Genomic DNA, 13,981 nt, shown 5'->3' with positions numbered 1-13,981 from the left:
AATAACCTTTCTAGGCTACTGTATTTTTAAAAATACATAATTATTAATTACTGCCTCTACGAATGACACTTTACTGACAGCGCACTAGAGGGTATCATAGGGTTGCCAGCCAGAGAAAACAACCACTTACACAGGGACAAAATCCACACAAACCCAGGGGCAGCTCCTATCTCCTATGTTGACACTGCAAACAAACACTTCTGAGAATCACAGTGTTTTCCGGCTCACTGACTGACATATGTTCCTGCTAGTCGGGATCACTGACCTCGACTGCTCCCGAGCAACGGCGGTAGAACCACGGTAAACACAGGAAGTCCACGGTGAGTCAATAAGACTCAGGCCTTTTGTGCTGCGCTCCGAAAAGTGAAAGGGGCCATTCAATGTGCCATTAATGCCAATGTCTGCAGCCATTGGGAAAATATTGACCAATGCTAACGACAAATCACATTAGGTTGAAAGTGATTTTAACAAATATACAAAACAAGTTTAGTTATGAGATATGCCTTACCAAATGAGGTCAGGTAGATGACAAACTTGGCTAATGTAGTGATATGGGACAGAGAGGGTGTTCAATACAGATAAGGTTACAGAAGGCTCTCTGTCACAAAGCAGGTGGACAATAAGAGAAGCGGACGGACAGACGTGTGTTTGTAGACTAGCGCCCTCTGTCTGCTGGCAGTTGGCGGTGCTTGTTTACCTGTTTCTGTAGGCGCTCATTCTCCTCCTGCTCTGCCCTGGCTCTCTCCTGCGCCTCCTTCTCCTCATCCACACGCTGGGCCTCGTCTCTCAGGCGCTGCTCCTCGGCCATGAGGCGCGCCTCCTCCTCCCGCAGCTTGCTCTCCTCCGCCTCCCGCAGCTTCCGCTCCTCTCGCAGGACCCTGAGCACAGGACGACAAGCATTCAGCAATCCTACCTATAATGTAGTCTCTTCCCCACCTTCGCTGTGTCACCACAAGTCTAGCGAGCAACACAACCTATAATGTATCGACAGGGGCTCTCTATCCAACCAGTATACCAATCAAAACATAGGCTTATTTACAAATGTAAACATCTAGATTTAGAATACATCAGTGTACTCTATCTTAAAGAGTGATTATTTTGTCTTTGTACTACATTGGCAATAGCTGTGTCAGAAAAATAAAAAGTGAAACACAATCAGGAAATTAAACTATTTTAAAAGTAAATTGTTGCCTGCTGATGAAATGGAGAGGAACAGAGAGCAACAGGAGACCCATTGCCCAGCCTGACAGCTGTCATGATATAAATACCCAGTGGTCACATAGTAACTGTGGTCAACATGACACAATAGGCTGACACGGGCTCGTCCACGGGAAATCCTTTTTAGCTCATAAACCTGAGCGGAGGGGGGCAACTTAAGCCGTTACACAAATGTCAACAGCTCCACACCTCTGGGGGTAACACGAGCACCACACATACTGTATCATAGACAGTACTGAGTGGTCTAATTCAGCCATGCATATGATACGGCGGAGAACTGTACTGTACTCCATATGTTGATGCCTTACACTTGAAATGATTCAAATTGTGATGTGCTGCCATGGTTACTTCCAATTTGTCCCTTTGAAGCTGGTAAGAGATCGGTTGTGTTTACAGTAGATAGGATAATGGATATAAGGTGGTTGCAAAATTCAAGAAACTCTGGAATCCTCCAACAAGGATTTCTGGAAGACCTGGAAATATTGGGGAAATTTCAGGAATTTTGCAACCCGACTGGATGCTGCTCTGGCTCTCTCCAGTGTGGGTTTATGTACTGTAAATGAGGGTAATATGATTCTCACTTCTCTCTCTCCTCCTGCTCGCGTTTCTCCTGCTCCTCCCTCTCCCTCTGCTCACGGGCTTGCCTCCTCTTCTCGGCCAGGATCCGGGCGGCCTCCTCTGGGTTGTTGGTGCCCGCCATAGGCTTGGCTGACGGGGAGGCAGATGGGGCTGGGGATGATGCAGGGGCACTGGGGGTTGATTGGGCGGAAGGAGGGACCTCAGAGGGAGTGGCGGCGGCCGTTGTGATTGGTGTACTCAGCGAAGGGGGCGTGGCCGGAGCGGAGGATACCACGATTGAAGGAACGGGGGAGCCTGGAGAGAGAATTGAGCAGGAAAAGAGGAGAGGAATGGGAAAATACAATAAGAAGAGTTATTGCATGTGGTGAGACACTGTGGCTCTCTGAAGAGATACTCCATAACTAAATAGTCCCACTAAACTATTTTCTAAAGACAAATCACTGTTCACACTATCTTCTTCTTTAAGCTGAAACATTGATAAAACTGTGTAATTACACTAAGACAAGTACACTAGACCTCTGATCTAGATTCGTCTTGATTGATGTGAGACACACTGTGATGTTCTTAATTCAAACAGTGGCAAAGCATGGAAACTTTGGCCATTTCTGGATTCTGTAAACTTGGGAGACTTGTAATTATAGCATTTTACAGTAATTAGCACCCCCTCTGCTGTTCCTCACTGTGTGTGAAGGAGAGAAAGAAAGAGAAGCTGTGTAGCTCAATTAGCAAGCTAGCTTTGTCGGCGTGCCTCATTAACTATGATGGTAATCATCCTCTGGCTGTGCCGGAGTTACGGTGCACTGACACGCACGCACGCACGTACGCACGCACGCATTCACTTTTTCCAGTTTGAGTTTCAAGCTCATTCTTCTCAGTCATGGGAACGACTGAGCCAAACCACAAATAACTAAATAAGTAAAGTATGAGTCAGCCGTGGCAGGGCGTAGGCCTACAGAAAACAGACACATTAACATCCAACTTGTGTCAGGGGAAATTTAAAGGTACAGAATTGTTTGGGTATGTAGTGTTCTCATGGCTTTTGTGCCAAGTGCATAAAATATACCTGATTCTAAAGTTTCTAGGGTGAGTGAGTAAGTCCATATTGTTCAAACCATAACTTTAAATGTGAAAGAAGGAAGTCCACCAGGAAGTCCACCAGTGATGGTTGATGTTTCCATATAGCTTTGAGAAACTAGACTGAAGACAGGCCTTGCTTTCACAGAGCTTAATGTCAATGTAAATATACAGTGAAGGAAAAAAATATTTGATCCCCTGCTAATTTTGTATGTTTGCCCACTGACAAAGAAATGATCAGTCTATAATTTTAATGGTAGGTTTATTTGAACAGTGAGAGACAGAATAACAACAAAAACATCCAGAAAAACGCATGTCAAAAATGTTATAAATTGATTTGCATTTTAATGAGGGAAATAAGTATTTGACCCCCTCTCAATCAGAAAGATTTCTGGCTCCCAGGTGTCTTTTATACAGGTAACGAGCTGAGATTAGGAGCACACTCTTAAAGGGAGTGCTCCAAATCTCAGTTTGTTACCTGTATAAAAGACACCTGTCCACAGAAGCAATCAATCAATCAGATTCCAAACTCTCCACTATGGCCAAGACCAAAGAGCTCTCCAAGGATGTCAGGGACAAGATTGTAGACCTACACAGGGCTGGAATGGGCTACAAGACCATCGCCAAGCAGCTTGGTGAGAAGGTGACAACAGTTGGTGCGATTATTCGCAAATGGAAGGAACACAAAATAACTGACAATCTCCCTCGGCCTGGGGCTCCATGCAAGATCTCACCTCGTGGAGTTGCAATGATCCTGAGAACGGTGAGGAATCAGCCCAGAACTACACGGGAGGATCTTGTCAATGATCTCAAGGCAGCTGGGACCATAGTCACCAAGAAAACAATTGGTAACACACTACGCCGTGAAGGACTGAAATCCTGCAGCGCCCGCAAGGTCCCCCTGCTCAAGAAAGCACATATACAGGGCCGTCTGAAGTTTGCCAATGAACATCTGAATGATTCAGAGGAGAACTGGGTGAAAGTGTTGTGGTCAGATGAGACCAAAATGGAGCTCTTTGGCATCAACTCAACTCGCCGTGTTTGGAGGAGGAATGCTGCCTATGACCCCAAGAACACCATCCCCACCGTCAAACATGGAGGTGGAAACATTATGCTTTAGGGGTGTTTTTCTGCTAAGGGGACAGGACAACTTCACCGCATCAAAGGGACGATGGACGGGGCCATGTACCGTCAAATCTTGGGTGAGAACCTCCTTCCCTCAGCCAGGGCATTGAAAATGGGTCGTGGATGGGTATTCCAGCATGACAATGACCCAAAACACACGGCCAAGGCAACAAAGGAGTGGCTCAAGAAGAAGCACATTAAGGTCCTGGAGTGGCCTAGCCAGTCTCCAGATCTTAATCCCATATAAAATCTGTGGAGGGAGCTGAAGGTTCGAGTTGCCAAACGTCAGCCTCGAAACCTTAATGACTTGGAGAAGATCTGCAAAGAGGAGTGGAACAAAATCCCTCCTGAGATGTGTGAAAACTTGGTGGCCAACTACAAGAAACGTCTGACGTCTGTGATTGCCAACAAGGGTTTTGCCACCAAGTACTAAGTCATGTTTTGCAGAGGGGTCAAATACTTATTTCCCTCATTAAAATGCTAATCAATTTATAACATTTTTGACATGCGTTTTTCAGGATTTTTTTGTTGTTATTCTGTCTCTCACTGTTCAAATAAACCTACCATTAAAATTATAGACTGATCATGTCTTTGTCAGTGGGCAAACGTACAAAATCAGCAGGGGATCAAATACTTTTTTCCCTCACTGTAACTGGCTTAAAATGTGATATAATACAGGAACTACACTTGGGCATTGCAAAACCAGTGGTTTGTTGACCTGCTACACTGGAAGCTTAACTTATGGCCAACGCGGGCAGAGCGTGAACCACTTTATCAATTGTTCCGGGCATGAGCTACTTAGAAATCTTGAAAATAGAACCAGATCGTAATTTTACACTGAGCAGCGCAAGCCTGTTGCGAACCGCACTGCTTACGCCCATGTTTCATTGAAAGTAAAAGGAGTGTCTCACGCTCGGCAAAAGTTACACGTCTAGTGTTACAATTGAACTCATTCCAACAACGTAAACAATACACCCCAATTAAAGTGAATGCGGTTACACTGATTAACCCCTTTAAAATGGTCCTGCACTGTTGTGATCCCTGTAAGAGGAGTACACTGTACTAACACATAACCCTCCACCTGGGGGTACTAACTAGCTACTGCATACTCACTCTTGCCTTTGGGCTCCTCGGGTGTGGCTGACCTACGGCCGCGGGTCTCCCTGGCCCTCTCCAGGGGTACGGGGGAGGAGGTGCGCCCGTGGTCCACCCGGGCCGGGGTCCTAGCCCTCTTGGGCCGGGCCTTGGGCGTGGAGGGGCTAGCCCGGGCTGAAGAAGGAGGTTTGGGGGAGGCAGCAGGGCTGGGAGAGGATGAGGAAGGTCTTGCTCTAGGAGTAGTGGCAGGTGAGGCAGCCCGCTGTCTGGATAAGGGACTAGGACTGGAGAGAGGGAGGGAGGGGGGGAGAGAGAGTGAGAGTTATTATGAATAACATGAATACATTTATCTTACAAATCATTAGAAATTATTAGAAATATGTAAATAATAATAAGTAAATAACAGTTAAGTAAAGTTTAGTCGAACATTTAGTCATATCCAGTCCTAGGGATGAAAAAAATTGTCCATCTCTATACAGAATAAAGCAAGGAGAAAGTCTCACCACTAATACCTCCATTGAAGTAATACTATTGAACTGTTTCAGTTACATATGTGCCTCGCTAACCTCAAGTCTCAGACAGCAGTCAATAAACATTACCTCACCATGACAGCAGGGTCCGACACGACACAACATAACACGTGTAACATTATGGGATGGTTTCTCAGCAGTAGACAGAGTAATAGTCGCAGCTTGGAGGGGAAAGTTCCATTATACCAGAGTGGTGTGTGTGTACTTCTCTTCTTCCTTAAGGCCTCTGGCATCTCTCTCTCTAAGTCAGAGCACTCGTTTTTTTTCTCTCTCTTCCCTCCATCTGTCAGTGACCCCAGCCATTTCCATGTCCCATGGCTATGCTAAACGCACTGGATAAATATCCTTAGGCTCAGGGGCCTCATGCTTTTAAGTCTTAGCCTCCGTTCACATAAATACACAGACACGCTGGTTTTACCATCTGCACTCACAACCATGGTATCTTTGTCTCTTACTGTATCCCGAACCTTAGGAAACACTCTAAGCTCTAAGTTTTGGCAACATGTCTTTTACTCTATTCACACTATAATGTCGACCCAATCTATACTGTGCTGGCTTGTATATTTACTTTGCACATTGTCCTTTCCAGCAAATTTTCAACAACTATGGTGGATGTGTAACCAGGCCAATACAGTACAGCTGGGCTTGGCTTGGTTCGGCTAGGCTCACTAGTGTGTAAAGGGTGTTCAATGTGCAGATACAGTAGATCCGTGTGAGAGCAGGTTACCTGGGGTCCGGTCTGTGCTTCATACTGGGTAAGGACTGTCTCTTCCTCAGCACCTTCTCTCTGCTCAGAGCGCTCTTCTCCTTCTCGTTCTCCCGTTCCTTGTCCTTCTTCTCTTTCTTTCTCTTCTCTATCTGCAGAGACACAAACCATCAGGATGAAATGATAAAAACAAAAAATGATACGGTACATTCTAGCTTATTCAAAGTGCCAAACAGTATTGTATTGTATTTCAACTGTAAGGGATGGTAGTAGTCTGGTTGAGCAGCAGCGCTCCAGATTTCGGACCACGCAGGCCTCCAGGCGACAGGGGTCGAGTCCTGTCTGTGCCCTTCACTGTCTATGACCCTCTTCCATTTGTATCTCCCTCTCTATCCACTCACCTCTCTATCCTGTCAATGTCATTGAAAAATCCAAGAAGAGAAAAAAAAAGGGATTGGTTGACGTACCGGCGTGGAGTCGCGTCGGCGCTGGGTGATGTCGGGCGTGCTGGACGTCACCCTCCAGCGGTCGGAGCAGCGGTGGTGAGGCCGGTGGGCACACAGCGTCAGCGGGCTGGCCGAGGCTGAACGGGGGCATAGGGGCGACTCTGGAGGGACGGGAAGGAGAGGCACATAGAGAGCAGGCGAGAGATCGAGATAAATAAATACGACACCCTAAAAACACAAGCAGAGCACAAGCAACAAAGGTATTCATTACAACACATCACTTCACATACCCTCCATGAGTATTTCTCAAATCTCTCCTCGGTGCCCCTGAAACGTTTCAGAATTGTGTTGTAGACAGAATGATTGTACACTGCTCAAAAAAATTAAGGGAACACTTAAACAACACAACGTAACTCCAAGTCAATCACACTTCTGTGAAATCAAACTGTCCACTTAGGAAGCAACACTGATTGACAATAAATGTCACATGCTGTTGTGCAAATGGAATAGACAACAGGTGGAAATTATAGGGAATTAGCAAGACACCCCCAATAAAGGACTGGTTTTGCAGTTAGTGACCACAGACCACTTCTCAGTTCCTATGCTTCCTGGCTGATGTTTTGGTCACTTTTGAATGCTGGCGGTGCTTTCACTCTAGTGGTAGCATGAGACGGAGTCTACAACCCACACAAGTGGCTCAGGTAGTGCAGCTCATCCAGGATGGCACATCAATGCGAGCTGTGGCAAGAAGGTTTGCTGTGTCTGTCAGCGTAGTGTCCAGAGCATGGAGGCGCTACCAGGAGACAGGCCAGTACATCAGGAGACGTGGAGGAGGCCTTAGGAGGGCAACAACCCAGCAGCAGGACTGCTACCTCCACCTTTGTGCAAGGAGTAGCAGGAGGAGCACTGCCAGAGCCCTGCAAAATGACCTCCAGCAGGCCACAAATGTGCATGTGTCTGCTCAAACGGTCAGAAACAGACTCCATGAGGGTGGTATGAGGGCCCGACGTCCACAGGTGGGGGTTGTGCTTACAGCTCAACACCGTGCAGGACGTTTGGCATTTTCCAGAGAACACCAAGATTGGCAAATTCGCCACTGGTGCCCTGTGCTCTTCACAGATGAAAGCAGGTTCACACTGGGCACATGTGACAGACGTGACAGAGCCGTGGAGAACGTCCTGCTGCCTGCAACATCCTCCAGCATGACCGGTTTGGCAGTGGGTCAGTCATGGTGTGGGGTGGCATTTCTTTGGGGGGCCGCACAGCCCTCCATGTGCTCGCCAGAGGTAGCCTGACTGCCATTAGGTACCGAGATGAGATCCTCAGACCTCTTGTGAGACCATATGCTGGTGCGGTTGGCCCTGGGTTCCTCCTAATGCAAGACAATGCTAGACCTCATGTGGCTGGAGTGTGTCAGCAGTTCTTGCAAGAGGAAGGCATTGATGCTATGGACTGGCCCGCCCGTTCTCCAGACCTGAATCCAATTGAGCACAACTGGGACATCATGTCTCGCTCCATCCACCAACGCCACGTTGCACCACAGACTGTCCAGGAGTTGGCGGAAGCTTTAGTCCAGGTCTGGGAGGAGATCCCTCAGGAGACCATCCGCCACCTCATCAGGAGCATGCCCAGGCGTTGTAGGGAGGTCATACAGGCACGTGGAGGCCACACACACTACTGAGCCTCATTTTGACGTTTTAAGGACATTACATCAAAGTTGGATCAGCCTGTAGTGTGGTTTTCCACTTTAATTTTGAGGGTGACTCCAAATCCAGACCTCCATGGGTTGATAAATTTGATTTCCATTGATCATTTTTGTGTGATTTTGTTGTCAGCACATTCAACTATGTAAAGAAAAAAGTATTTAATAAGATTATTTCATTCATTCAGATCTAGGATGTGTTATTTTAGTGTTCCCTTAATTTTTTTGAGCAGTGTAGTTCATAAGCTCATTCAAGGGCTTGATGATTAGTTGACTCAGATGTGCTAGCTCTGACTGGAACAAATTATCTAATACATGGAACTGCTGGGGGCCAAGAGGAGAGGATGGGGAAATGCTGTTCTAAATGACAAACGACCCCACTAATAGCAGGTCTCATCTATCCCAGTGTGAGTGTGATGTCTACTTAGGGTCTTTACCGTTGCTGAGCACGCTGGCGGCGCTGCGGCTACGGGCCAGGAAGGACAGGGTGGGCGTCATCAGTCGGTCCACAATGCTGCTCTCCCACGGGCTCAGCTGGAGGCTACGGGCTGCGGGGAGGGGACCAACATTAACAATATTATCACATATATTCAAAATCCTACGAATGAATATCTCCACTTCTGTATGACTACGTCAGAGGACATCAGTATTAATATGCACCTTATACCCACTAACTGTTTGATAACTATTGCAACCCCACTACTGCAACCCCATTTTAGTAAATGACTAAAATGTAATGATCCAAACACAGCGTCACAGAAAGGCTGTTTGCTTCTCGTTTTATATGAAATAGCGACAACGAGCTAAGCTATGCTCAGTTAGCTTTCCCACGTTATATATTATAATGGCATATCAAATAACACAATATTTCACCCGCATAAACCCTTATGTCTCTAGTAAACATGCACACCAAATAAAGCCTCAAACCAACCCAGGCCTATGCCCCATTCTTATACTCTATGGGGAAATGGTGGATTCCTTATTAGACTGGGCAAACTTCCAGACACATAATAACATGAGAGGGAGGAAGAACAGAACCCGTATGTCTCTTTACTTTACGATTGGAGCACCATAAAGTAGGCACTGCCAGAGTTAGCAACATCCTGTATTTAGAAAAACCCCTCTGGCTATGGAGGCAGCTGTTCAGAACATTGACAACGAGGGAGGAGAGAGATGAAAGAAGACCACTGCAGAGGTTTGCCCGGGGTAGTTTTTGGTACACCAAATCACGTCCCACTTCCCTATTAAACCTGCCCTGAACGATAATAAGGTTATCCAGCAGAGAGAGAGAGAGAGAGAGAGAGAGAGAGAGAGAGAGAGAGAGAGAGAGAGAGAGAGAGAGAGAGAGAGAGAGAGAGATGAGAGAGGAGAGAGAGAGAGAGAGAGAGAGAGAGAGAGAGAGAGAGAGAGAGAGAGAGAGAGAGAGGAGAGAGAGAGAGAGAGAGAGAGAGAGAGAAAAATTAGAGAGAGAGAAAAAATAGAGAGAGAGAGAAGAGAGAGAGAAAAATAGAGAGAGAGAGAAAAATAGAGAGAGAGAGAGAGAGAGAGAGAGAGAGAGGGGAAAGAGCAGAGAGAGAGAAATAAAAAAGAGAGAGAGAAAAGCTTTTGATAGACAATAAGTGAGACAAAAGAACAGGGGATAGAGGAGAAAGAAGAGGAGTAGAGATAGACAGGAAGAGACGAGAGAGAGGAAGAAGAGACGAGAGAGAAATATAGGATATGTAGAGAGGAGAGAGGGAGAGAAGGAGAGGAAAAGAGGGAGAGGGTTATGCTTTCAGCAGTCACCTTCATCTATTTTCAAGCATCACAGGTGTTCCTGTGGCGTTTTCAAAACGCTGACTCATCCCTTAGTGGCTGACTTTTCTATTTCAAACACTAAAGTTCCTATGTGTTCACACCGGTACATTGTGACCTACTTAGACACGTACTTCTGAAAGAACTCTGTACCTGCAGAGGTGTTCTAGGTGCACTTAAACACCTCTTACTTGTGTGAGTAACTCTGAATATGAGTGTCTGCTCAATATTCTTAGATTGCCGGCAGCTAGATTCAGCATTGTACAGTGTAGTTATTTTGGGTTAGCATAGGCCTGAAAACCCATTCATCATCATCATCACCATTCAAGATATCATCACCATCACATTCAAGATATCATCACCATTCAAGATATCATCACCATCACCATTCAAGACATCATCACCATTCAAGACATCACCATCACCATTTAAGATATCATCATCATCAGAATCACCATTCAAGACATTGACCAAGACTTCCCAGTGAGTGAAAAAACATCTACTGACACACCATCACCACCAAATGAATAACCCAAGAACACCAAAAACGTGAGACATAAAATATGAAGACAGCGTAAATGAACCCATATATTCAAACCAAAGTATGAAGTATATAAATGCAGGGACTGAACAAAATGTAGAGGGAGGGAGGAAAAACCATAACCCATTACCCATAGAAAAAAAAAACTAAAGGTGGATTTGAATTTGGAAGGTGAAGATGATTTGGTAATCAACCATTGAACACAGGCAGGCGATTGGATTGGAGACAGCGGGGAGAGAAAAAAAAAACGGTGGAGGAAAAAAACACTAAAATGTGAACGGATATGAAAAGGGGGCGTTCCCGGAAAAGGGGGCCTGGCGTGTCTTACTTCTGTTGGGGGAGTTCCAGAGGGTGGCGGAGGACTTGGAGAGCCTCTTGTTTATAACCCAGTCCACGTGTTTGGGCAGGTTGACCGCCGACACCGAGCATCTGCCTGCGAAGCCAAGAGAGTAGTCCACAGAGATGGTGGGTCACACTGTTTCACAGGGGAGGGAGGGAGGGAGACCTCCAGGATGTGTCACGGTGATATCAATCCCCCCCCAGACACACATACATACAGCAAACATCCAAATACCGAAATGGTGTATTTCCAGAGGGAAACTATTTCTGATTCCATAAAGAAACAAAATAATAAAATCTCTGTATTGAACGTTTCATCTGACAGTGTTATTTGACATTCCTTTTGACATGGAGATGACGGGAAACAGAATAGAAATTCAAACTGTCAAAGTGTCATGTCAAAGTATACTTCGAGGAGCCTCCACCAACAATCGAATACAATCTGGAAATAATGCAACTAGGGGCTTTTTCTATGCATGGAAAAAAATATATTCAAATAAATATTGTGTTGAGTCTAGTTGGTCATGCATCATTCAGTTAGATCTTGATATTCAAAATAGACACACTTGACTGTTTGTGAAAGAGTGCCACCAAAACAACCTTAAACTTCCTGCACTGAAAACTACTGACTATCAACGGACTGTGAACACATGTCTAACCTGCAATGACATGATTAGAATGTAAATGTAAAAGAGTATACGTCCCGTCTTTGTCCCAACCTGAGCCTGCCATACACAAAGTAGTAACAGTGTTTTTGTTACCACAACATGTTGCACTACACAAACTAATACCAATGTCAGTCAACACAACTGACACAAATGTAACACAACTGACACACATGTAACACAACTGACACCTAGGAGTGAACTACTGCGACAACCCACTGATTAAACACCATTCCCCTCCAGACCCTCTAATAGAGACTAATCAAGTGAACATTGTGCCCTTTATTAAATGCCACCAGACATACGACAGTATAGTCGAATGTTAATGGGGGAATTGGATGTCTCTGTCTCTGTCCTCAATGTCCCTCCTCAGATATGGGTCTGTTGTTGTTACTGATGGATTCTCAGTAGTCCACTGTATCCTGTTTGTTTCCGCTTGTTACCGTTCAGTCTTTCTTTTCCTTCTCCTTTTCTTTCTACCTTTCAGTCTTTGACAGTTGAGTGCACTGGGTCTGAAAGAGGAGGCTGGGGGGGCAGGTTGATTTGGCGGTCAACATTTGGCATTACTTACGGCTCATAAGGGACGGAGCCTGGTCCCAGATCTGTTTGTGCTGTCTTGCCAAAGTAGACGTTGGCAAGACAGCACAAACAGATCTGGGACCAGGCTATAAGTGATTCCATGACGTAAGATATTATACTGTATATGAGACCCCCTGATATTTAGACTTGCAAAGGTGGAGAACAGCAGAGAGAGAGAGAGAGACATCACTGCTTCATACACCTCTTACCAAGTACATTGCTGTTACCAACCATTTGATTTGAAGGGGCATTTGGCAACATTAATCAATGCTAGCTAAACATGAATTAACCACTATTCTGATGTGTGTTGATGATCGACCCCGTTACTGCAGGCTATTAAGCACCTGCATATGGAATCACATTGAAGAATCAATACTTTCTCCGTATCCACGGGCTAATGACCCTGAATTAAACAACCAGTCAAGCAGTAGCCTACACTATGTGCCTGAGTTTGGTCGTGCGGATAAGGCAACTGCCTTCGGGACATACAGTATGTAACCCTGCTTGCGTGGGTTCGAATCCCGGTCGAACCCAGGACTCTTCTTCACACTACTTATATTCACTCTGTGTCCCCTTCATTCCTTTCAATAAAACATGAAAAATATATAAAATCCTTTAATAAATTGTACACTGTAGAAGCACCAGAGACCCTACAAAAACAGGGGGAAAGAGAATAAGGGGATGACTTTTGAGTATGTCGCACAAACGCAGACCGGAAAACATTGGTCAGAATTGTTTGTGTCTCGCAGGGCATCGCTACATATCTGACACCATCACAGCCCCACCCCCCACATATACACTTCAACCATGCCTGGGCATCACATATTCACCTCAGCCTTGTCATTACCCAGCTATTTCCTCGCGGAATGAAGCCAATGTTCCCTCCCTCTGCAGGGAAATTAGACTACTGTAGTGTGGCACATCCCAGCAAGAGCAGATATGGACGTCAACCCACCTGTCGTGTGTGTGTATGCCTGCGCACACGTGTGTGATAGCTCAGAGTGATTTAATTAGAGATAACTATGTATCCGTGTTGAGGTTGAGAGGAGCTGTTCAGCAGTGTAGGCTGATTGATGCCAGACTGAATCATGGAGAACCACCTCTGCTTAATAGGGTTGAAGGTGACTATATACTGTAAAGTGAGTGGCCTAATTTATGGTTTACTTAAGTGCAAAACAACCGTAAGACTGTGAAAATATGGCACGGTAGAATATAATAATAATAATAATAATATGCCATTTAGCAGACGCTTTTATCCAAAGCGACTTACAGTCATGCGTGCATACATTTTGTGTATGGGTGGACCCGGGGATCGAACCCACTACCTTGGCGTTACAAGCGCCGTGCTCTACCAGCTGAGCTACAGAATGTGAATGTCTGCACAGTAGTACCCTTCTCACACTACTGAAGCGAGCCAAAACGAGCTGTACTGCACTGGCCTGATAACGCATCCACCATAGTTGCTGGAACTGTGCTGGGAAGGACCATGTGAAAAGAACTGATCCAAGCCAAAACAGTTGTTCGGCTCAGCACGATAGTGTAAAATGTATATAGGTGAGGCAGTTGTCTTTGTAGGAAGGAGAGGCTT

At 45.6% G+C, this 13,981-nt stretch overlaps 1 protein-coding gene across 4 annotated transcripts in view; it reads right to left on the bottom strand.

The window, feature by feature from the left end:
• The window catches only part of LOC311113679 (uncharacterized protein), a 63,760-nt gene that overhangs the window by 9,229 nt on the left and 40,550 nt on the right, over positions 1–13,981 (bottom strand). For 2 of the 4 annotated variants that reach the window (XM_084156970.1, XM_084156971.1), the window contains 7 exons: positions 11,139–11,243; positions 8,913–9,023; positions 6,795–6,934; positions 6,349–6,479; positions 5,110–5,375; positions 1,800–2,091; positions 698–878 (listed from right to left, as the gene is read on the bottom strand). In XM_084156970.1, coding sequence (XP_084013096.1) covers positions 698–878; positions 1,800–2,091; positions 5,110–5,375; positions 6,349–6,479; positions 6,795–6,934; positions 8,913–9,023; positions 11,139–11,243 — 1,226 coding nt within the window. The remainder of the gene's footprint in view (positions 1–697; positions 879–1,799; positions 2,092–5,109; positions 5,376–6,348; positions 6,480–6,794; positions 6,935–8,912; positions 9,024–11,138; positions 11,244–13,981) is intronic. The other 2 variants (XM_084156973.1, XM_084156972.1) reach the window with 1 other exon arrangement.

This window comes from Coregonus lavaretus, assembly GCF_964263955.1.
Source record: "Coregonus lavaretus genome assembly, chromosome: 3".
NCBI lineage: Eukaryota > Metazoa > Chordata > Actinopteri > Salmoniformes > Salmonidae > Coregonus > Coregonus lavaretus.
The sequence above is the reverse complement of the archived record's forward strand: the minus strand, read 5'-3'. Positions and strand labels throughout refer to the sequence as shown.